The sequence below is a fragment of the Phyllobates terribilis genome, unplaced genomic scaffold, assembly GCF_046119375.1.
Source record: "Phyllobates terribilis strain yellow unplaced genomic scaffold, ASM4611937v1 Scaffold_2__4_contigs__length_985480577, whole genome shotgun sequence".
In the NCBI taxonomy this organism is placed as follows: Eukaryota; Metazoa; Chordata; class Amphibia; order Anura; family Dendrobatidae; genus Phyllobates; species Phyllobates terribilis.
The window spans coordinates 778,419,606-778,444,571 of NW_027362762.1; the positions used below are offsets into that span (position 1 = coordinate 778,419,606).

The 24,966-nt window shown below is 47.2% G+C and overlaps 1 protein-coding gene across 1 annotated transcript in view; it reads left to right on the forward strand.

Moving 5' to 3' along the window:
- Positions 1 to 411: 411 nt before the first annotated feature.
- Positions 412 to 24,966, forward strand: part of LOC141252977 (arylsulfatase H-like) — a 139,144-nt gene continuing 114,589 nt past the window's right edge. The window contains exons 1-3 of the mRNA XM_073670730.1: positions 412 to 533; positions 617 to 766; positions 1,321 to 1,442. Coding sequence (XP_073526831.1) covers positions 624 to 766; positions 1,321 to 1,442 — 265 coding nt within the window. The 5' untranslated portion in view covers positions 412 to 533; positions 617 to 623. The remainder of the gene's footprint in view (positions 534 to 616; positions 767 to 1,320; positions 1,443 to 24,966) is intronic.

Here is a 24,966-nt window from a genome sequence, read left to right on the forward strand (position 1 = left end):
TCAAGAGAATGCCAAGAGTGTGCAAAGCAGTCATCAAAGCAAAAGGTGGCTACTTTGAAGAACCTAGAATATAAGACATATTTTCAGTTGTTTCACACTTTTTTGTTAAGTATATAATTCCACATGTGTTAATTCATAGTTTTTATGCCTTCAGTGTGAATGTACAATTTTCATAGTCATGAAAATACAGAAAAATCTTTAAATGAGAAGATGTGTCCAAACTTTTGGTCTGTACTGTATATATATATTATACATACACACACGTGTACGTTTATATACATGAATGACAATTAAGAGAGGACATGTCGAAAATGTTTAATGGGAGTTCTTCAGAATTTGCTACTTATTGTGACAGTCACTATAATGCTGACCAAGCAGACTTTCTTCTCTACAAACATTCACCTTTCATCTAGTGCTGGTTGTTCTAACAACTAGATACAGTTACATTTCTTTAACCCGGCATCAGCAGGACCTGACGGGGGCTGAATTAACAGATATTCTGCATTACTGAACACTCAGAGAAAAGTATACAGGTAAATGTTCGGGTAGACAACCTTACATTTTAATAGAATATGTTAGCATATGTTAGAATATGTTGTTTTTTTTCTATTTCCAGGTGTTAGATGGCCATTTTACCACTTCTATTTTTGGTTCTCAGCTTATATCTAGAAATTGAAGCTGCTGTCCAAAAGCCAAGTATATTATTGCTTTTGGCTGATGACCTTGGAATTGGGGATATTGGTTGTTATGGGAATACCACTATAAGGTAACTATAACAATGTTAACCTGTATAATGGATGCTAGAGTCCATAGATGATTTGCCACTGGGTAGACTGGGATATGCCGTCTAAGGGACTTGGTCTTCACCCCAGCACCTAACATGGAAGGTTGGTCTTTTCTACTGAGGAATTACCAGTTTATGATCACCAGAATAGTCATCAGCTGGCAATGGCCAAGCAGATTAACTGTATGTGGGGATCAGGTACAGGTCGGAGATCATCAGAAGAAAATCGTGGCAAAGTGATTAGGAGTTGCCTGGGAAGAACATCTCGGCAATTGATTCCAGAGGACAACACATAAGTGTAGTCTCTGTTCTCAGGTTTAATAATTGAGAGTAAAATTAAAACATTCACTGTGGTATCCAAAGAGCAAGAAGATAGTGGGACAATCTGAGTTTTTAAATTGCAGTACTATGGGTTAATCCAATAGTACGGTCAGGAACAAACATGCTAAGAGACAACAACCAGGTCCATCATTTTGGATTTATTTAACTGTTAGTTTAATTTTGTTGTGTTAATTATAGTTTTCATATAATTTCAGGACTCCTAATATTGATAGACTGGCAAGAGAAGGCGTAAAACTAACTCAACACATTGCTGCAGCTTCAATATGTACCCCAAGTAGATCAGCATTTTTGACTGGCCGATACCCCATCAGAACAGGTAACGAATACCTACTTATTAATTTTAGTTAACATTTTTAACATATGAAATGGAAATTTTCAATGCCTAATGATAGAAAATGTTGCTGATCCCACAAGCCAACATTTCATATATACTTGTTTAGGGACATAACTATTCTGGGTGTGAAGCACATGCCAATCCTTCAGGGTAAGGAAGCCCATGATTTCTCTAATATAGGGAGAAGAGAGTGTATGATACATTATATTTGTCAGCCGGTACAGATTTTACATCAGCTGATATTCACCAATTTTCATAGAATATTTCAAAAACGGGATTTGGAATAAATGACTGAATCTAGGTCTTTTAAATGTCAAGGAACATTTAGACATTAATCAGGTGAAACATTAATGCTTGTAACTAATAGTGACATTTGTGTCAGTGCCTGCCCTTCCTGCCTCTTCGCCTGTCGCTAGGCGGCGCTGCACTTTCGTTGAGGGTGATGCAAGGTGACAGTTCTAGTTTTGTGTCCTCTGGGACTTGTAGTCCCAACCGTACTGAGAGACATAGAGTTAACTGCTGTTTTCTTTGCGTGGGGCTGCAAGCTATTTAAGATCCTGAAATCCAGCTATCCAGTAAATCCTTGTGAAAAAATACATTGTGTTGTTCCTCTATTATTCTTCCTGAATAATTATGTATAAATTGACAATTGAATGCAACCATTACCCATGTCAAAGGGGTGTGTCCATATGACAGCACTGATTGGACAGTTAGTGTGCAGAAACACACCCCCAACTGTCCATTCATTAATTTCTAACTCTATTATTGTAATTTCATGAGGAACACCAGAATTTGCTAAATCAAACACCAGAACTAGCCCGTCTTTTTAAAGGGGTTGTTCAGTATTCTGATAAAAGTCTGCTGTCGCGCTATGACAGCAGGCGGTCACATGACCACAAGTATGTGATTTGCTTACTTTCAGCTACATTCTGACTAGACGTGACTGAATTATCTTAATACAAGTGATTTGAAAGAGCCCGAGCACCTCTAGACAGCACATGAATGCAAGTTTAAAAATCTTTATAGTCACGAGAACTCCTGCTCTTGATGGTAATACTAGGAAATCCTGACAAACAGCACATGGCACACTATTAGGATTCAGAAGACTATAGTCACAAACAGTGACAACCCCTTTAAGTAAATGTGGCGCCCCTGGGGGTTCAGTCGCCACAGAGGTACTGCACCTCACTCAGAGGTGTGGTGTCTCCTTTTCTCAGGTAAGGAGGGAGTGCTGCCCGGGACCCCAACACCCGCATTCAACACTACACTACTCCAGGCCGGCTGGAAGGGCATTATGCACTTTTTCTGCTGCCCTGTCCCTGGCTGGAGTGGGGGGGAACCAAAGAGAGGGGGAACCAGAAGTGGGTGTGGGTGGAGGACCTGGAACAGGGGAGCACTTAGAGAATAGGTATATATAGGGAAGCCATCTTAGTTAGTGGAGAGAGTTGAGTTCAGTCAGTGAGTAGTAAGGAGAGGAGGGGAGCAGAGTCTCTTCAGGAGCTCTGCTCCAGAAGTGGGGCCTAGTAAGAGAGGCCCAGGAGGGGAGCAGAGGAGAAAGGCTCCGGTAACATAAGGGATCCCAGGGGGTACGGTGAGTGCAGGATGGCACCCGTACGCCCGAATCTGCCAAGTGTCAGAGGGATCAGGCCGCAAGAAGGGAACCGGTCCCTGGACCAGCCGTGTTACTCCAGGTCTCGGCTGGAAAACTGGAGGCTTCTGCACTTCCATAGTGTAGCTGCCACAGCCTCACCCTAGTTGCCGTGAAGGGCATCAAGTAGGTCCGGGAACTTCAGGTTGCCCAGAGGGACTTCAGAGCACCCAATCGGGACTTCATGTGGGGAAGCGCAGGGCAGGAGGTAGAAGACCCAGCACGGGAAGTCGGTCTAGAAAGGAATATACAAAAGTGGGGTTCCGTCAAGCGCTCCTGATATAACTGAGAAAGAGCTGAACCCCTGGTCTGGTAGACGCAGTGCAACGCGGGAGGCTGACACCCGTACAGTGTACCTGAGGAACTTAAACAGAACTGTGAGTAAACTCGGATGACTGCACTCCCCTGCCTCCGTCAGTTATTTCCGCTGCGCCATCTCTCTCTTGCACTACAAGCCACAGCATCACCACCATTTCTACTACACTGCCCTGGGGCCCGCTCCACCTGTGGGGAGCCGTTCCAACCCAGCTGCCCTATCAACCGCCCCAGAGGTCTGAAGCAGCGCTGGTACCTATTACCAGAAACCACAGGTGGCGTCACAAACACTTCCTAAGAACTACAAATCCCATATAAATATCTCTTCCCCTTTTTGTTGACCGCCCTGGGCCACGGACCGAGCCGCTGCCACTGTGACATATCCCTCCCCCGGCATGTATAGGCTCGGCACCGAGTACCCCACTGCCCTGGGGGCGCGTCATAAACAAGCCCCTTTAAATAAGCAAGTGTATTATACAATTTTTTATGTTTAAATTCTTAATTCCTGCTTCACCATGGTCAGGATTCCAATTTCCCTTCCTAAAAAGAAAGGTTAATGTGCACTAGAGGTTTGACTTTGACCCACCCTCAAAGATCCAAAATTTCAGGCTATGTAAAAAATAAAGCTAAAATATATAGTGATATCTCATTGTGATTTGCATGCACATATTTGATGAACATATTTATCTTTTCAACCATATTCATAAAATAATGAAAATACTATTATCAAGACAAACCCCTACACGACCTTTGATGTACATACATTCATGGTCGGGTAGGGTTCCTGACTCTTGATGTATAGGTACGTCATGACAATCTTGCGTGGCACAGGAGCTGTGCTCACACGATTACTGCCAGGATCTTGGCTTACGTGATAGCCGAGCCCTGGTTATCACAGCCAGAAGCGGTGGCCGCACTACTTCCAGCTGTTTAGCCACCTGAATGCCGCGATCAATATGGATCACAGCATTTGGGAGGCTAGGAGAGGGAGGGGGCTCCTGAATTGCTGGTTTATGCTCATTTTGCCTCCCAAAAATCAGAATAGAAAGCAATCAAAAAATATTATGTGCTCAAAAATAGTACCAATAAAAACGTCAACTTGTCCCACAAAAAACAAGCTCTTCCATGACTCTGTCAGCAGAAATATAGAAAAAATATAGCACTCAAAATATGGCAATGCAAAAACTTTTTTTTTTTTTTTTTTTTAAAAAAAGCGTTTTTAGTGTGTGATAGCAGCCAAACATAAAAAAAACTATAAATCTGGTATTCCTGTAATCGTACCGACCTGAAGAATAAAGTTGTCTATTCACTTATACCGCACACGGAAGAGTATAAAAAATAAATAAAAACAATTCTTAACCTGCTGTTGATTTGTTCATTCTGCCTCCCAAAGATTGCAATAAGGTTTGGCCCACATTTATCCTGCGCTCTGCACTGAGCACTTGCTCCGGGGTTTCTGTGTAAATCTCTGAGATACATGATTCAGACAGAACCCCTGGTGGAAGATTCCCTATAATGAGGCAGACTGAGACACGGTGGACATCATCTGGCCAATTATCTGACGGTGTCCGTCTTTTTAAGTGTGCGTAAAAGCACAGTCGGCCACAGTTTTGTTCGCCTCTGAAAAAAGGGACACCGCTGAACAGAGGCCATACGGAGTCCAAAGTAACTCTGCTGCCTCATTATAGTAAATGGATCAGGAGTTTCACCTGAATCACATCATCTGGAGATTTAAGATGGAAACCCAATGTAAGTGCTCAGCGTAGAGCAGAAAATAAATGTGATCCAAAATTTTATGTAAAATGTACCCAATAAAAGCTTCAACTAAATCCACAAAAAAGAAAATCCCACCTCAGGTCCATCATCTATCAATAAAAATAGGGGCTTCCACATTTTTCTTCACTGCCCAATGGTATAAAATCCTGTGGCACACGCGTGGTGTCAATATGATCACTGCACCCTTAGATGAATTCATTGAGAGTTATAGTTTGTAAAATGGGGTCACTTATGGGTGGGGTCTGCTGATTGGGACCTCAGGGGCTCTCCCAGTGGGTCATGGCACCCGCAAACCATAAGAGTAAATCTGCATTATAATATGGTGCTCCTTCCCTTCTAAGCTTTCCACTGTGCCTTAAAAGTAGTTCCCAATTACATGTAGAGCATTGGCGCACTTAAGAAAAATTACATAGCAAACTATACAGTTCATTTTTTCTTAACAGCTCTTATAAAAATGTAAAACTTGGAGCTGGAACAACATTTAAGTGGTAAAAATGTTATTATTCTTTCTTCACCACCCAATGGTATAAAATTCTGTGAGGCATATGTAACTAAACATAAAGAGAACTAAGGAGCTGGGTGGGAACTATAGCAGGAGAAAGATGGACTGTTCACCTGTCACTATTGCTGGTCAGGAAGCAAGTTGAGAGTTACAAATATTTGGGGGTCCACTTGGACAGCAAACTGGACTGGAGGTTCCATAAGGAGAAGGTGTACAAGAAGGGGATGAACAAACTGCACTTCCTACAGAAACTAAGGTTGTTCAATGTGTGCAGCAAAATGTTAGAAATGTTCTACAAGTCTGTAGTGACAAGTGGCAACTTTTTTACAATCATATACTAGGGAAGTAGTGTGCAGTTGTCTGATGGCAAAAAGCTAAATAAGTTTATTAAGAAGGCAAGCTCTGCTGTTGGGATCATGTTGACACTTTTGAGGAGGTAGTGGAGAAAAGTATTCAGAAGACGTGTTTGACAATAATGAGCAATAACGCACACCCATTATATGAGCTGTTCATGAGGCAAAGAAGCACTTTCAGCAACCGTCTAATTCTACTAAGGTGTAAGAAGGAAAGATACAGGAAATTGTTCGTGCCGACTGCTATGGGAATGTACAACAACTATCTAAGTGTGAAATTCTCCAAGTGACTGGTGTATTATTGGTGTTCTAATTGTATATAGTACTGACTGGTCATGAATAGGAGTATATGAGATTATACCTGCAAAATTTTACTGGTGTATTGTAATTTATGTCTATGTTCTGCTGCTGTGATACTGTAAAAAGTGTATTGTATAGTATCGTATGTAGTGTCAACATGCTCACTGTACCCCCTAGATAAATTCATTGAGAAGTGTAGTTTGTAAAATTGGGTCGCTTATGGGGGGTTTCTGGTGACGCGCCCCTGGGCCTGTGTCGCGCTGCGTTGCGCACGCGGGAGCTTACCCGGAGCCGGATCTCTTGAGGGTTGTAGTCTCGTGGCGGTGACCCGGTCCGTGCCCAGGGAGTCAAACTGAGCGGCGATGTAACAGCGGTAGATGCAGGACGACTACGCCACCCGTTGAATGCAGCTATGGAGCTGCCACTGCAGGACAGTCCGCTGAGGCCGGTGGATGGATGGTGCAGCGTAGATGGTATAACCCCCAACGGGAGGGGTATGGCCTCAGGGCAGCAGATGTGGATGATGGGGGTAGCAGGAACCACTCAGAGACGGTGCGGTGTAATTCAGGGTCTTTACTGGTAACAACGATAGACCCTCCCGGAGTACTTGCTAGTGAACGGGGCCTGGTCAGTCCTTGAGCAGATGGGATCTCCCCTGGCCAGGCGGAGTTGTAGGCCTCCCAAACTGACTGTACTCTTCTGGCTACCTTGCTAGAAGCGGATATAAGTAGCCCACGTCCCTGAGTGTACCGTGTGGTGCTCACCCGTATGGCCGGTGACTCGGGGCCTTCTAATGGCTTCCGCTCCACGATGGCGGTGCTGGTCCCACGCGTGTGACCGTGCCTTCGGGTTTCTGGGCCTGAGGACCTGAAATCCCCTGCCGGTCGGCTTCTGCTGCTGGGTAAGAGTTAGTCCCCACAGCCTCGGACGCCGGGTCCGGTAAGAAAGCTTCTCAGTCAGGGCGAGCTCTGCAGCTGCCAGCCCCTGACTCGTAGTAGTATTGCTTCTGCTGTTTCTTGTCTCTACTCTCCTTGACTGCTAACCCTGCTTCAGCCCCGGGTTTATATAGGGGAAGGTCTTCCCCTCCCAAGACTGGGCAGGAGGTGTGGCATGCACAGGATCCCTGGCCAAGAGACCTCCCACCTGCTCTCAGACATAACATTGCTTGTTACTGTGGAAACCAGACCCCTGGGATGCCACATTCCCCCCTAGTGAAATTTAGTACTCCGGGACGAAACATATTTTAGAAAAACATAACAAGATATAACAATAACAATACAATAAAGAAACACATAAAGGTGGTCACGGCATGTCCGTAACCGGGTGCAGTCTTTGAAGAAACAAAGGTGTCCATTTCACCAAAACAGGGAGACGTAACCAGTAGAGATGAGCGTTGTTCTACTCGAACTGTTCGCCAATCTCAAATTCGAGCTGTTTTGGGCGGTGTTCGAGCCGGTCGGCGAACACGAACAATTTGAGAAAAATTCGGCTGTTCGAGGTTATGTTCGATAACTGTTCGTGCACCAAAATCATAACTGGATTTTTTCTCAGTAATGATGAAAATTAATGTTAATACGCAGTTTGAGTGTACAGCGGGGCGGGGGGAGGGGCAGGGGATGGATCTCTGCAGGAACAATGAAGATCTCCATTTTTTTTTCTCTTTCCCGCATTTGCAGTGGGGAGGTGCAATCTGTCAGCCTATCAGCAGCGCACACACAGAGCGAAGTGCTTTTTTTCACACAAGCAAGGGCATGTGTGATTGGCAGTGTATGTCACATGTCCTTGCCCTATAAGACCAAGCCATTTTCCCCGTCGCCACCATTTTCTCACTGCTGCAGCTGCGTGTTAGACCGCACCGCTGTTGCTGTGTGCGCTATACCTTGTTAATTTCAAGCCAATTTTCGCACAAATATACAGATAGCTTGGGAGTAGGGAATAGTTGTGATTGCAGTCCTTTTAAGGACTAGGTTACAGCATTTCCTACGACTTTTATCAGGCAGGTCTGTGCTCTTAAATAGATAGATTGTGGGAGTAAAGACTAATTGTAATTGGAGTCCTTTTCAGGACTAGGTTACATCAGTTCCTATCAGTTTTTGCCAGGCAGGTCTGTGCCAGTGCTGTGCAAGTTTTTTTCACAGCATTTGGCTGAATCTAGCAAAGCTAATCCTTTTTGGCCTATTGCAGAGTGTGTTATTCAGTGGAGTAGCCTATCTGTGTTGCAAGATATACCACCTGTGTATAGAATACCAATTTTTTTACTGCACCTAGTGAAGTAAAATCTTTTGGGCATAGCATCATTCTATTAGTCCATCTATACTGACCTCCATCAGGTTGCAAACTGAATATAATTTTTTTCTGCATCTAGCTCTGAAAAAATATTTGGGCTTCTAGCGGTGTGTGGGACTTGGTCTATTAGTCCATCTATACTGACCTCCATCAGGTTGCAAATTAAAAATAATTTTTTTCTGCATCTAGCTCTGAAAAAATATTTGGGCTTCTAGCAGTGTGTGGGACTTGGTCTATTAGTCCATCTATACTGACCTCCATCAGGTTGCAAATTAAAAATAATTTTTTTCTGCATCTAGCTCTGAAAAAATATTTGGGCTTCTAGCAGTGTGTGGGACTTGGTCTATTAGTCCATCTATACTGACCTCCATCAGGTTGCAAATTAAAAATAATTTTTTTCTTCATTTATCTCTGAAAAAATATTTGGGCTTCTAGCAGCGTGTGGGACTTGTTCTATTAGTCCATCTATACTGACCTCCATCAGGTTGCAAATTAAAAATAATTTTTTTCTGCATCTAGCTCTGAAAAAATATTTGGGCTTCTACCAGTGTGTGGGACTTGGTCTATTAGTCCATCTATACTGACCTCCATCAGGTTGCAAATTAAAAATAATTTTTTTCTACATCTAGCTCTGAAAAAATATTTGGGCTTCTAGCAGTGTGTGGGACTTGGTCTATTAGTCCATCTATACTGACCTCCATCAGGTTGCAAATTAAAAATAATTTTTTTCTTCATTTATCTCTGAAAAAATATTTGGGCTTCTAGCAGCGTGTGGGACTTGTTCTATTAGTCCATCTATACTGACCTCCATCAGGTTGCAAATTAAAAATAATTTTTTTCTGCATCTAGCTCTGAAAAAATATTTGGGCTTCTAGCAGTGTGTGGGACTTGGTCTATTAGTCCATCTATACTGACCTCCATCAGGTTGCAAATTAAAAATAATTTTTTTCTGCATCTAGCTCTGAAAAAATATTTGGGCTTCTAGCAGTGTGTGGGACTTGGTCTATTAGTCCATCTATACTGACCTCCATCAGGTTGCAAATTGAATAAAAAAAATTTCTGCATCTAGCTCTGAAAAAATATTTGGGCTTCTAGCAGTGTGTGGGACTTGGTCTATTAGTCCATCTATACTGACCTCCATCAGGTTGCAAATTGAATAAAAAAAATTTCTGCATCTAGCTCTGAAAAAATATTTGGGCTTCTAGCGGTGTGTGGGACTTGGTCTATTAGTCCATCTATACTGACCTCCATCAGGTTGCAAATTAAAAATATTTTTTTTCTGCATCTAGCTCTGAAAAAATATTTGGGCTTCTAGCAGTGTGTGGGACTTGGTCTATTAGTCCATCTATACTGACCTCCATCAGGTTGCAAATTAAAAATAATTTTTTTCTGCATCTAGCTCTGAAAAAATATTTGGGCTTCTAGCAGTGTGTGGGACTTGGTCTATTAGTCCATCTATACTGACCTCCATCAGGTTGCAAATTAAAAATAATTTTTTTCTTCATTTATCTCTGAAAAAATATTTGGGCTTCTAGCAGCGTGTGGGACTTGTTCTATTAGTCCATCTATACTGACCTCCATCAGGTTGCAAATTAAAAATATTTTTTTCTGCATCTAGCTCTGAAAAAATATTTGGGCTTCTAGCAGTGTGTGGGACTTGGTCTATTAGTCCATCTATACTGAGCTCCATCAGGTTGCAAATTAAAAATAATTTTTTTCTTCATTTATCTCTGAAAAAATATTTGGGCTTCTAGCAGCGTGTGGGACTTGGTCTATTAGTCCATCTATACTGACCTCCATCAGGTTGCCAATTAAAAATAATTTTTTTCTGCATCTAGCTCTGAAAAAATATTTGGGCTTCTAGCAGTGTGTGGGACTTGGTCTATTAGTCCATCTATACTGAGCTCCATCAGGTTGCAAATTAAAAATAATTTTTTTCTGCATCTAGCTCTGAAAAAATATTTGGGCTTCTAGCAGTGTGTGGGACTTGGTCTATTAGTCCATCTATACTGACCTCCATCAGGTTGCAAATTAAAAATAATTTTTTTCTGCATCTAGCCCAGCCAATAGTTTTGGCCTAATACCACAGTTTGGCCACTCAGCTCTGCTCGGTTACCATCCATTGTTTTTTTGTGCAAACAACTCCAGAGTTGTGAATTAGTTAACCACCAAAATGAGTGGAAAAAGGCCTGCTGCTGGTGGAAAGGGGAATAGGTGTGTTGGGAAGGGGAAAAAAGGTTGTGTCCGTGGGGTAGGTGCAGAAGAAAGACCATCTTCCAGCCAAACTAAAATGTCTACTTCTTTTAGCGGACAATGTGATAAGATCCCTTTCTTACGGCCACGCCAATCGCTACAAATTCCAGATGAGGCACAAAAACAGCAGGTGCTTCAACGGATATCAAGTGCTCCTTTAAGTGGGCTCTCCTCCACATCAACTTCAACATCACAAATACTCCAGTCCTCAAAGGTGTCACCCAAATCGCACTTGCTTCCTCACAGCTCCCAAATCTCCAGCTGCCCGTCTGATTATGAGGTAGAACAGATGGTTGAGTCTGCAGAGCTGTTTACTCATACTATAGCCTGGGAATCAGAGGTCGACTCCAGCGCTTCTGTGAATCCAGACGAGGAAATGATCTGCACTGATGCCCAGAATCTTTATGAGTCGGATCCAGGACCAGACGCAGAAGGTTCTGACCATAATGTAGACCCTCATTCCCAAACTGTAACTCCTGTTGGTGGAGACAATGAGGAAGACGATGATAAGACTCAAATACCTGATTGGAGTGACAACTTTAGTTTTTTGTCAGGGCAGGAACAGGTTGGCTCTGAGGACGACGGGTGTGATAACGCACAGGGTGATGATGATGAGGTCGGAGATCCCACTTACTGTCAACCCACAGTCAGCCAAGAGATGAGGTCAGCAGAGGAGGTGGAGGAAGATGCTAGTGACGACGAGGTCAGGTTGCGCCTTCCTGGACAGAGACGTAGTACTGGAAGCACGTCAACAACTGCATCCTCAAACACAACTCTGCCTCTCACCACAAGTCGTGGTGGCTCTTCAGGTCGCATGGGTGCTAAGCCTTGCATAGCCTGGGCATTTTTTCAGATCGATAAAGATGACCCAACTCGTGTTATCTGTAACATTTGTCAGCAAAAGCTAAGTAGAGGCCAAAAAATACATAGTTTGAGTACTTCATGCATGAACCGGCACATGGACATGAAGCATAAGTTGCAGTGGGAAGCTCAGTGTGCTACAATGCGGCCTAGCCGGCCGGGCCAATCACCGTCTGCCATATCTTGTGCATCTGCGGCCTCTTCATCCTCTGTGACTGGGGGGACAGCAGTCACACCTGTTTTGGGGCGCAGACCTGCCACCTCTTTACCCGCAACAGCCAGCGTGATTGGCAGGTCATCATTTTCTTTGGAGGTGGTAACACCAGCTGGTGTTGAGCGCTGTCCGACATCGATAGCACCACCTTTGGATCAAGGAAACCTAACATGTCCGCCTGCATCTTCCTCACAGACCGGCAGTTTGCCGGGGACACCCTTATCAACCCCGTCTAAGCACAATAGCCAGCCCTCGGTCCCTCAGATGTGGACAAGTAAAAGACCATTTCCTCCTAGCCATGAGAAAGCTAAGAGGTTGAATTTCACCATCTGCAAGCTCTTGGCTACAGAAATGCTGCCTTTCCGCCTGGTGGACACAGAGGATTTTCGAGACCTTATGTCCGTCGCAGTGCCCCAGTACCAGATGCCCAGTCGGCACTACTTCTCAAAGAAAGGTGTGCCTGCGCTCCACCAGCATGTCGCACACAACATCACCGCTTCTTTGATAAACTCTGTGTGTGACAGGGTGCATTTCACCACAGACACTTGGACGAGTAGGCATGGACAGGGGCGTTACATGTCGCTGACTGGGCACTGGGTAACTATGGTGACAGCAGGACAAGGGGCTGCTGTCCAAGTCTTGCCGTCCCCACGAGTTGTGCGTCAATCCTCTTTATGTCAAAGTTCCTCCACTGCTTCTGCCTCCTCAACCTCCTCTCGGTCTTCCACCTGCACCCAAAGCCTGTCTGGTCATGCCACAAGCTTTCTAACTGCGCAGAAGGGATCCTGCACACCTCCTTACTATGCTGGCAGTAGGGCTCAACGTCATCAGGCGGTTTTTACATTGAAATGTCTGGGAAATGTGAGTCACACAGCTGAGGAGTTGTGGTCAGCTCTGGAGAACCAATTTCATGAATGGTTGTCTCCACTGGACCTGAAACCAGGGAAGGCCGTGTGCGACAATGCTGCAAACCTGGGTGCGGCCCTTCGCCGGGGCAATGTCACACACGTGCCTTGTATGGCTCACGTGTTGAACCTGGTTGTCCAGCAATTTTTAGCCCACTATCCCAGACTAGATGGCCTTCTGCAGAGGGCACGGTCGCTGTGTGCTCACTTCCGCCGTTCGCATCCCGCAGCTCAGCGACTTACATCTCTACAGAAGTCGTTGGGCCTGCCACTTCACCGGCTAAAATGCGATGTGCCTACCCGGTGGAATTCAACTCTGCACATGTTGCAGCGACTGTGGCAGCACCGACAAGCCCTGGTGCAATACGTTCTGACGTATAGCCTGGGCCAACGAGATTCAGAGGTGGGGCAAATCACGCTGGAGGAGTGGTCTCAGATCAGGAACCTATGCACCCTTCTGCACAGTTTTGAAATGGCGACGAAGATGTTTAGTGCTGACGATGCCATTATCAGCATGACTATTCCGGTGATTTACATGCTGGAGCACATGTTAAACAGAATTCGGAGTCAGGTGGTGGCACAAGAGGAGGTGGAGGAAGTAGAGGAGGAGGAGTTGTATGCGGAAGGGCTAACATCTGCAAGGTCCAGACGGTCGGCAGCACCAAGGCGGCAGGCATGTGAGGGTGGGGGAGATGGTTTTACCAGGGCGCATGGTAGCAGCCAAACTAGTGAGGAAAGTGCAGGAGCCCAGGAAGAAGTGGAGGACGAACTGATGGAAGACTCATCAGATGAGGGAGACCTTGATCACATTTCTGTTGTGCGAGGTTGGGGGGAGAGGACAGAGGAAGGAAGCATGATTGTTACCTCGCCACCAACACAACAGGGACTTGGTGCTCCTGGATGCGCAACACACATGAGTGCCTTCTTGCTGCACTACCTGCAACATGACCCTCGAATTGTGAGAATTAGAAATAATCCTGACTACTGGGTTGCCACACTGTTAGATCCCCGGTACAAAAGTAAATTTGCAGAAATTATTCCTGCCATAGAAAGGGATGCACGCATGCAGGAGTATCAGCAGAGACTGTTGCAGAATCTTACATGTGCTTTTCCACAAAATACCAGTGGTGCACGTAGTGAATCTCACAGTTCCAACTTGCCAACCGTGGGACCGTCAAGTGTTCAGCACTCAAACCGTAACAGAACCACAGTATCTGCTGGTAACATCAATTTTGCGGAATCATTTCACCACTTTTTTAGCCCATCCTTTGCAAGGCCACAGGAGACAAGAAGTCTGACACATAGTCAACGCCTAGAGACGATGGTACAGGAGTATCTCCAAGTAAACATTGAAGCCACGACTGTGTCACTGGACCCTTGCTCTTTTTGGGCTTCCAATCTGGATAAATGGCCGGAGCTAGCCACTTACGCCTTGGAGATCTTGTCATGCCCCGCAGCCAGCGTTCTGTCTGAACGTGTGTTCAGCGCTGCTGGTGGTGTGCTGACAGATAAGCGCACGCGGCTCTCCACTGATAATGTAGACAGACTCACGTTCATAAAGATGAACAAATCATGGATCCGAAACGACTTTTCTACCCCTGTGTCATCCTGGGGAGAGTAAAAGCTTGATGATTGGTTAAAATCACCCTACCAACCGTTTTAAGCTTTCAAATTACTAATCATGTTTATCTGTATCTTGACTGGAAAATAATTTGGGCTTTGTAGCAGTGTGCAGCACTGATCCTATTAGGCCATCTATAATAAGCTTCACCAGATTTAAAATTAAAAATAATTTTTAGCTGCATCTAGCCCGGAAAATAATTTTGGGGCTCCGAGATGCGCAAGACACATAAGTGCCTTCTTGCTGCACTACCTGCAGCATGACCCTCATATTGTCAGAATTCGAAGTAATCATGACTACTGGGTTGCCACACTCTTAGATCCCCCAAACTTTTCGATCAACCTTTTCATTTTAATAAAGACCAAAAAAATGGTCATTTTTGAAATTATAAGCATTAGCAGGTTGTTAGAAACTGAAATCAAACAGTTTTCAACTCAAAACTTTATTCTAGGTGATGTTACATTTTCACATAGGACCCCTTGTTCGAAAGGAGCTTCTGAACTCTCTCGTCCATTGAATTTGTCAGGTTTTGGATGGTTTCTGCTTCAATTGTTTTGCATGAGGACAGAATACCCTCCCAGAGCTGTTGCTTAGATGTGAACTGCCTCCCGCCATCATAGACACTCCTTTTAATGATGCTCCAAAGGTTCTGAATGGGGTAGAGGTCAGGGGAGCATGGGGGTCACACCATAAGTTTGTCCCCTTTTATGCCCATATCAGCCAGAGATGCAGATGTTTTATGTGCAGCATGAGATGGTGCATTATCATGCAGAAAAATGATCTTGCTGTGAAATACACGGTTCTTCTTCTTGAACCATGGCAGGAAGTGCTGTTTGAGAAAATCCACATACATTATGGAGTTCATCTTTAGCACCTTCAGGGATCCTAAAGGGGCCGACAATCTCTCTCCCCATGATTCCAGCCCAAAACATTACTCCACCTCCTCCTTGTTGGCGCTGTAGCCGTGTTTGCGTGGGGTGTCCATCAACCAGCCATCCTCCACTCCATTCATCTGGACCATCGAGCGCTGCACGGCACTCATCCGTGAACAAAACAGTTTTGAAATCAGTCTTCATGTAATGTTTGGCCCACTGGAGCCGTTTTTGCTTGTGTGAAGTGGATAGAGGAGGTCGACAGGATGGCATATGCACAGCTGCAAACCTCTGAAGGACCCTGCATCTTGTTGTTCGGGGGACGTTGGAGGCACAAGCAGCTTCAAAAACTTGTCTGCTGCTATGACAAGGCTTTTTTGCCGCTGCTGTTTCAACCTGACGTAATTGCCTGTAGGAAAGAGTCCTCAATTTGCCCTTATCAGCACGCACACGTGTGTACTGTGAATCAGCTACATACTTCTTGATTGCCAAGACACTTCATCCTGATCATCGCACAATGTTGATTGTAGTCATGCCTTGACCTAAACACTCCACAATTTGTTGCTTCTCAGCAGCCGACACATCCTTTTTCTTTCCCATTTTGGCAGAAAATGTAGGCTGCTTAATAATGTGAGAGAGCCTTCTTAAGTAGTCTTGCCTTTCATTGGACACACCTGCCAAACTAATTAGCACAGGTGTCTGCAATTGCTTACAGTGATATAAAGAGCCCTGACACACATCACCATCAATGAGTTTAACTGACAAACAAACAAATTCTTCCCTTATCACTCCTAAACACTTTTTGCATAATAATTTGGAACGCGGTGTACATGTGCTTTTCCACAAAACACCAGTTGTTCACGTAGTGAATCTTACAGTTCTAACTTGCCAACCGTGGTCTGTATGGAATTGTTCAATAAAGGGCCCAAAATTAAGATAACATAGATGGGAGAGGTCTCTATGAATAGGAATTCCTAAGTATTTGATACCCTGTGAGGGCCAGGCAAAGGGAAAGTTGGACTGGATGGAATCCTATATGGATTTAGGGAGGGAGACATCGAGGGCCTCAGACTTCGCTGCATTGATTTTAAAATTTTACCATGTAACAAAGTGATCTATTTCAGCCATAACAGCAGGGATGGATATATGTGATTGAGTGATATATACTAGGACATCATCAGCAAATAGAGACCACTTGTACTCGGTGCCTCCCACCTCAATCCACCTAATATTGGGGTTATGGCGAATTGATGAGAGCAGGTGCTCCGTCACTAGGATGTATAAGAGAGGGGACAGAGGACATCCCTGCCTTGTCCCATTGGTGATTGTGAAAGGTGATGAAAATGTTCTGACGCACCCCCTGGGCCTTGGGACACCCGGAGCCGGACACTTTTTGGTGGATGCTGGTGGTTGTAGTCTTCGTGGCGGCGATCCGGTTCCGTGGCTCAGGGCGGTCAAACCAGTGGCGGAACTATTTATGTGGTTTTGATGTTTAAATGTCCGACTACGCCACCCGTGGATTGCGGTCAGAGTGAACCGCCGCTACAGGGCAGACCGCTAAGGCTGGTGTTGTGGGTGCAGCAGAGCGTAGCATAACTCCCCACGGGAGGAGTATAGCCTCAGGGCAGTGTATGCGGAGGATGGGGGTGATGGTGCAGGGCAGCAGCAGTAACGACACGGAGTCAGTGATGCAGTTCAGGGCCTTTACTCACAGTTCTTATTATCCAGACCACGTCTGCAGGTAACGGCTGCCCACGTCGTACTGTGCTCACCAGGTGAGGGGCTCAGACAACTCCCAGATAACTTTGGAGCGCTTCACAGGACCCCCTTTGTGTGTCCTTTGTCTGGCCTTTCTTACCAACACTTCTGTCCGGCTGCCTCGGGCCTCCTCTTGGTAAACTTGGCGCCAGTTTCCCTGACCCTATGTGGTGCCTTCCTAGCGGGTGGAGCAAGGGGCTGCGCCACATAAAATGTCAGAGCCTCCGGTTTCTAGCTGAGGGTCGTTTCCTGCCTCCACTAGTTCGGGGACCGGTCTCCCCCTTTGGCCTGACCCCTCCACGCAGGTGGATTCGGGCGTGCGGTGGCGACTCGCCCGTCCGCACCCCTGGGATCCCTTCATTCCTCGTTCCTGGAGCCTTCTCCGCTCCTCTTCCTTCCTTCTCCCTCTTGCAGGCCTGGGCCTCTGTTACTAGGCCCGCCTCCGGAGCAGAGCTCATGCAGAGCCCCTGCTCCCTGCCACTTCTGCTCAGACTTCTCTGCACTGAACTAAGATGGTGCCCACCTTTTATACTCCCTTCTCAATGCACCCAGGAACTGCTTCCTCCCTGCTCCTGCACTGCAGGGTTCCCCTTCCTCAGTGTTCCCTCCCCCCACTCCAGCCAGGGACAGGGACTGTCGTGCCCATCTCAGGGGCATATTGGTCGCCCTGCCCCACGGCAATGTGGTGTAATGCATGCAGGTGTCGGGTCCTGATCCACACTCCATCCTTATCTGAGAGTGAGATATCACACCTCTGGGTGAGGTGCAATACGTCTGTAGCAACCGAGCCCTCGGTGCTACAGTTCCATTTATCTTCAGCCTAGGTGACGTATTGTGATACAGGGCCGTGATTTTGGCTATAAAAGGGTCCCCTAGACCCCTACCCCAAGCTTTTTAAGAGAATCATATATGGCGTGCCAGGAGACTCTATGGAATGCTTTCTCAGCATCCAACGAGAGTATCTACTTACAAATTTTTAACTGCATCTAGCCCAGGAAATACTTTGTGCCTAGTAGCAGTGTCTGCTAGTCAGTGGATTATCCCGGCTGTTAAGCAAGCTACACCACCTGTAGTTTGGACACTTAATTTTTTCAAAGGAAATGCTTCGGGACCACGGGATACTTAGTGAAGAGCATCAGGAGGCACCCCAAGGCATAGGGGCTGGGACTGGCACTAGGATGCCTTGCGGTGGACAGCCGAGCTCGATCCTTATAAAAGCTTTTTAACTGCAGCAGCTTTAGTGGACGCTACTGGAGCTGGAATTACGCGGCTGCTGGCATGAGACTTGCCCTCCAATAGATCCTTGTAAATGGATTTAAAGTGTATTCATTCAAATTAGAGGGACAATTTAAATTAAAAAGCTTAGAGCTGCCTCCACCACAGGGGGGCTCTCTTGACCCACCAGCGGACAGGCACCAGTATTGGGAGAGGGGGGCTGGCCGTCAGGGTTCACCGCGGCTCTGGCACAAACCCGGCGACACGGAGGTGGCACGGGCAGGAGCGGACTGGCCGTCTCGGCTTCTCACTTTTTGGATTTTAGAAGGGCATGACATGCCTATATCTGTGTCTCCCCCTCCTTTTACTCCTCCACCTCTTTTCTTTTCGCATGACTATATGTACTTGTCACTTTTCCATGTGTTAGTTGTGTCTTCTGAGCAGTTTGTCAGCTTGTGGACACCTTTGAAGGTGTTTTCTATGTGTTTCTATGTGTTTTTGTTTGCCTGCCATTGGTTTTAACGGTGTTCGAAGGTGTTCGACGAACAGTTCGACGAACAGTTCGGCGAACACACGGGTGTTCGACGAACCGAACCGAACTCGAACACTACGGGGGTGGCTCAACACTAGTAACCAGGTAGGGGTCTGTCCTACCCCGAGTCCTTAAGAGTCTCTAGTCCATCCTGGGTTACGCTCCAACTATGTACAAGGATTCCCGGTAAATCCACCAAGGATTCCTAAAAATAACTGGAAACACAAAATTATACACAAGCAACAATACACAGATAAACATAAATAAAACAATTTATACACTTCAAATCCTCCAGCGTGCGGGTAACTGGCCTCTAGTGGCCCTAGTGGACCTACGGAGCTGACTGTCTGGCCCTGAACTACAGGGTGTAGGAGCTGTCAAGGGTAAACTGAGCAGCTGTCTACCGGCTCTTTGTCTCACTAGGGGTACGGCAGGCTCACTATAAGCAGAGGGTTGATCCTCCTGTTCTGCTTGTGTGGAGTCTTCTGCCTCCTGGACCGGCTGTTCTTCCAGCTCTACCTGTTGCTCCGTAGGTGCTTGGGATGCTGGTTGGAGGAAGGTGAGTACGGGTACCACAACTGCACCATTGACTTGAGTCCAAGACCGAGGGAAGTCCCCGAGCACAGTACTAACCATATCTTCCCTTTCCTCTACGGGTCGATGGTCTTCTTGTTCCTCTTCAGGGTTCCTCAGTTGTTCGGGACACTTCTTCAGGTGGTCCCGGGATACAATGGCTGTGGTTTCCCCTCCGTCTTTACTGATGGTACAAACCTTCGGGTTCTCGTGGCTTGAGGGCAGTACGGTGTACGGGTCCTTCTCCCACTGGTCGTCCAACTTGTGGAGCCGTCTCTTCCTCTTCAAGACCTGCTCTCCGGGTACCAGGGGAACAGCGGGAGCATACTGGTTGTAAGTTTTCTCTTGTCTTTCCCTAGCCTGACAGAGACTTCGCTCCACGCTCTCCTGTACTCTCCGGTACTGCTGCTGCCTCTCTGTGTCCCAGTCTGTTTCTGGTGAAGTGTCCTCGGGTGTCAGGACTCCCATTTCCAGGTCAACAGGTAACTTACCAGGTCTTGCCCTCATTAGGTAAGCCGGGGTACAGTTGGTGGAACCTACCGGGATGTGGTTGTATAGGTCCACCAGATCGGGCAACTTCTCAGGCCACAGACTGCGTTCTTCCAGGGGCAACGTTTTTAGAAGATCCATTACCACCTGGTTCATTTTCTCACAAAGTCCATTAGTTTGCGGATGGTAGGGTGTCGTCCTTATCTTCCGGCAGCCATACAGATTGCAGAATTCCTGGAGGACCTCCGCTTCAAAGGCAGGTCCCTGGTCCGTCAGCACTTGGTCCGGGTACCCGTGTGGACGGCAAAAGTGCTGCTGGAAGGCTCTAGCTGCTGTTTGAGCCGTTAAGTCCTTGACGGGGACGACAACCAGAAACCGGGAGTAATGATCCACGATGGTTAACGCGTAGACGTAGCCACTTCTGCTTGGGGTCAGTTTTACATGATCCAAGGCTACCAGTTCCAACGGTTGCCGGGTGACGATGGACTGCAGGGGAGTCTTCTGGCTGGCACGGTCCTTCCTTCTCAGGTTGCACGGGCCACAGTCTCTGCACCACTTCTCGATGGTTCCCCTCATGCCTACCCAGTGGAACCGCTCGCGCAGCAGGAACTCCAGCTTCTTCCACCCGAAGTGTCCAGCTCCGTCGTGGTATGCCTCCATCACCATGGCTGCGTCTCTTCGTGGCACCACTACTTGCCAGAGTAATTCATGCGTCCGGGAGTTAACCATTCTGCGGCACAACTTCCCTTTGTAAAGGAACAGTCGACTCTTCTCTGCCCATAGTTGTTTGGCTTCCTCCGGAGCGTCTGGTTCAAGGCGAGCCTCCGGCCGAGTCAGCATCTCCTTCACCAGTCGGACGGCAGGGTCGCTGTCTTGCGTTTCCGCCCAGTTGTAGTGGGGTAAGGGGTTCAACGTAGCAGCCTGCTTACTCCTTACCCGGTGGGAATACTGGATAGTCCCATGACGGTGGAACGCAGGGAGTTCAACTTCTTCCAGTCCCTCCGGATCTTCTCCTCCGTCCGGCAGGTTAGGCATCCTGGACAGGGCGTCCGCGTTGGTATTGGAGCGTCCTGCCCGGAATTTGATTGTGAACTCGTAGTTGGACAGACGGGCCATCCACCTCTGCTCCAGGGCACCGAGTCTTGCCGTGTCCAGGTGTGTCAACGGGTTGTTATCCGTGTACACGGTGAACCGGGAAGAAGCGAGGTAATGCTTAAAGCGCTCGGTGACTGCCCATACTACGGCCAGGAACTCTAGCTTAAATGAGCTGTAATTCTCGGGGTTCCTTTCGGTGGGTCGCAGTTTTCGGCTGGCGTAGGCGATTACTCGTTCCTTCCCCTGCTGGATCTGGGACAGTACGGCTCCTAGCCCGATGTTACTGGCGTCGGTGTAGAGGATAAAGGGCTGGCTATAATCCGGGTACGCCAGGATTTCGTCCCCCGTGAGGGCCATCTTCAGCTGGCGGAAGGACTCTTCTTCCAGCTCCTCCCATTTGAAGGGCGGCTTCTGGTTCTTGGCCTTCCGGGACTGGCCTATCAGGAGGTCCTGCATAGGTGCTGCCTTTTTGGTGAAACCAGGAATAAACCTTCGGTAGTAGCCTACCAACCCGAGGAACTGCCGCACTTCTTTTACGCTGGAGGGGCTTGGCCATTCCTTAATTGCGGTGATCTTATCAGGGTCGGGAGCCACTCCGTCAGCGCTCACCACGTGTCCCAGGTACTGCACCTTTGGTTTCAGGAGGTGACACTTGGAGGGTTTCACCTTTAGGCCGTAACTTGCCAGAGCTTCGAACACTTCCGCCAGGTGTTTCAGGTGGTCCTCATACGTCTTGGAATATACGATGACATCGTCCAGGTACAACAGGACCGTCTCGAAGTTTCTGTGGCCCAGACAACACTCCATTAGTCGTTGGAAGGTTCCCGGTGCGTTGCAGAGTCCGAACGGCATGCAGGTGAACTCGCTAAGTCCCATCGGGGTGGTGAATGCGGTCTTCTCCCGGTCCGCCTCTGCTACAGGAACCTGCCAGTACCCGCTAGTGAGATCCAAGGTAGAGAAGAAGTTAGCAGATCTTAAAGCAGCCAATGACTCCTCTATCCTTGGTAAGGGGTATGCATCCTTGTGTGTGATACGATTGATTTTCCGGTAATCTACACACATCCTCATGGTGTTGTCTTTCTTTTGGACTAAGACTAGTGGAGCTGCCCAGGGGCTACAGCTATCCCTGATCACCCCAGCCTCCTTCATGTCTCTAAGCATCCCCTTGGCGTGTTGGTAGTGGGCAGGGGGTACGGGTCGATACCTCTCTTTTATAGGAGGATGGTCTCCCGTGGGGATGTGGTGTTCTACCCCCTTGACTCGCCCGAAGTCTAACGGGTGTTTACTGAACACTCTCTCGTACTCCTGAACCACCCGATAGACTCCTTGTTTCTGGTGTGCGGGAGTGGAGTCAGTACCCAGATGTAGTTGCTGACACCAGTCCTCCATGTTTTTCTTAGAGCCGTTACCTTCCTCCGGGTGAGATGGAGGCAAGGGTTCCACAGATTGTATAGAATTTTGGTTAATGGTATATAATTTGGCTAGCGTGGCATACCGGGGCAGGTACACTTCCCTCTCCCCGATATTTATTATGCGAACGGGCACCCTCCCATGGCGTACATCAACCACCCCCCGTGCTGTCAAAATGGTGGGCCTACTGTCCGAGTAAACTGGTTCTACCATTGCCTGGTAATCTCTACCTCTCAGACCAATAGCTGCCCGGCACCAAATCATCATTTCACTTTTTGGGGGCATGGCAATAGGAAAAGGGTCACACATTCTTACGCTACCAATCTCACCGCCGGAGAGTTCCACCTGTTGCCGTCGCATCAGTGCCCGGATCTCTTTCTGGAGCACCCGCTGCTCGCCGGAGCTGGCGTTCTTGGCAACCTGCTGTAAAAGGAAAATCACCTCTGCAAGACAATTTTCAATTACATTAGTTCCTAGAGTTATTTTTGGGTGACTCTCATGCTTGTCAATATCTACAATGATCAGTCCCTGTGCTGCCAGTTCGACTCTACCGATTTTGATGGTCACCTCTTTAAATCCGATCTGTGGCACGGGCTGGCCATTGCTGGCGATGATACTCAAGTCGTCGTCAGGGTAGCGGGTAATATCCGAGTCATTCCAGTACTGCTTAAAGAGCACGTACGGGATGGTGGTGACCTGTGACCCGGTGTCCAGTAGGGCACTCATGGGAATGCCATCCAGTACCACAGGCAAGACTGGACGTCCTCCCACATATCTGTCGCGCCAGTTCGATGGGCCTGGTGATCTTTTTCCTGGGGGTTGGCCCTCTACCCCAGGTTGTGCCCGTTTAAAGAACAGTACCTTGCCATATGTCCAGGTTGATTGCAGCGGCGGCAGATGGGTCGTCCGTCCTCGCTGTATCGGTCACTGGGTCTTCCTCTGGCCGGTGGGGTCCTCCTTGGTCGACGCCACGGGATGTCCTCCGGTCCGGATGCCAGCTGGATCTTCTCTGGGGTGGAAGCCTGTAAAGACTGCACAGTTCGGGTTAGCGCAGCAACGCTCTTAGTAGAGATGAGCGGTGTTCGACTAGAATTGTTCGCCAATCTCAAATTCGAGCTGTTTTGGGCGGTGTTCGAGTTGTTCGACGAACCCGAACGATTTGCAAAAAATTCGGCTGTTCGAGGTTATGTTCGATAACTGTTCGTGCACCAAAAGCGTGTCCTGCATGTCTGGCGCTATTTAGAGCACCAATCATGCAGGGATTGTCTGCCACTCACTGTAATGCCACAGCCATGGTGGTTGTGGCATTACAGTGATTGCCCAAATCGATGGGAACAGTGCCAACAGTGAAACATGAAAAGCCGGCAATTCAGCAGCGGCATACACCTGTACCCGACAATTTAGAACCGAAAGAATAGAGCATCACACATAGATTAGATAGATATAAACATGTCAGCCACATATATACGAAGTACAGTGAAAGTGCTGCTTACTGTACTTGTCATTTAGCATAAAGGATTTATCAAAAAAAATAATAGTGTTTTCATGCACCGTCTCTTTAAAAAAGCCGGCCGGCAATTCAGCAGCGGTACCCGACAATTTATAACAGACAGAATAGAGCTTCACACATAGATTAGATAGATAGAAACATGTCAGCCACAAATATACGAAGTACAGTGACAGTGTTGCTTACTGTACTTGTCATTTAGTATTAAAATAAAGGATTTATTATTAAAAAAATTGGCGTGGGGTTCCCCTTAATTTTAGGCTCTAGCGGAGGTTAAGCAGACGGCTGGGGCAGATGTTTGAAGCCTGGGAAGGGGGTAATACCCACGGAGCTTCCCAGGCTACTAATATCAGCCCCCAGCTGAATACATAGCCTTTACTAGCTATTAAAATGGGGGACCCCCCAAAAAAAATGACGTGGGGTCCCCCCTAATTTAATAGCTAGCAAAGGCTAGGCAGACAGCTGGGAGCTGATATTAATAGCCCAGGAAGGGAGCCATGAATATTGGCCCCCTCCCAGGCTAGAAACACCAGCCGTCAGCCGCCCCAGAAATGGCGCATTCATAGGATGCGCCAATTCTGGCACTTAGCCTCGCTCTTTCACGCTGCCCTGGTGCGGTGGCAGGGGGTAATAGGGTTGGGGTTGATGTCAGCTTATAATGCCAGCTGACATCAAGCCCAGGTTAGTAATGGAGAGGCGTCTATAAGACACCCCCATTACTAACCCCATAGTCAAAGTTAAAAAAAACACAAACACCCAGAATAAAGTCCTTTAATTGAAATAAAGACACAATTCTTTATTGTTCTAAATTAAACCATACTTACCGTCACGCCCATTCCAGCTGAAGCCAACGATCTCCTGCAATAAAAGAAAAATAATAAAGCAACCTCATCCTTACCTTTCCATGGTTCCCACGACAGCTTCAGCTCTGCTGCATCGAGATGACAGGCTGGACCGCAGCAGAACGCTGCCATCCAGCCTCTCATCCCGCAGACACTGAGAAGCGCAGGCTTGCTTGCGC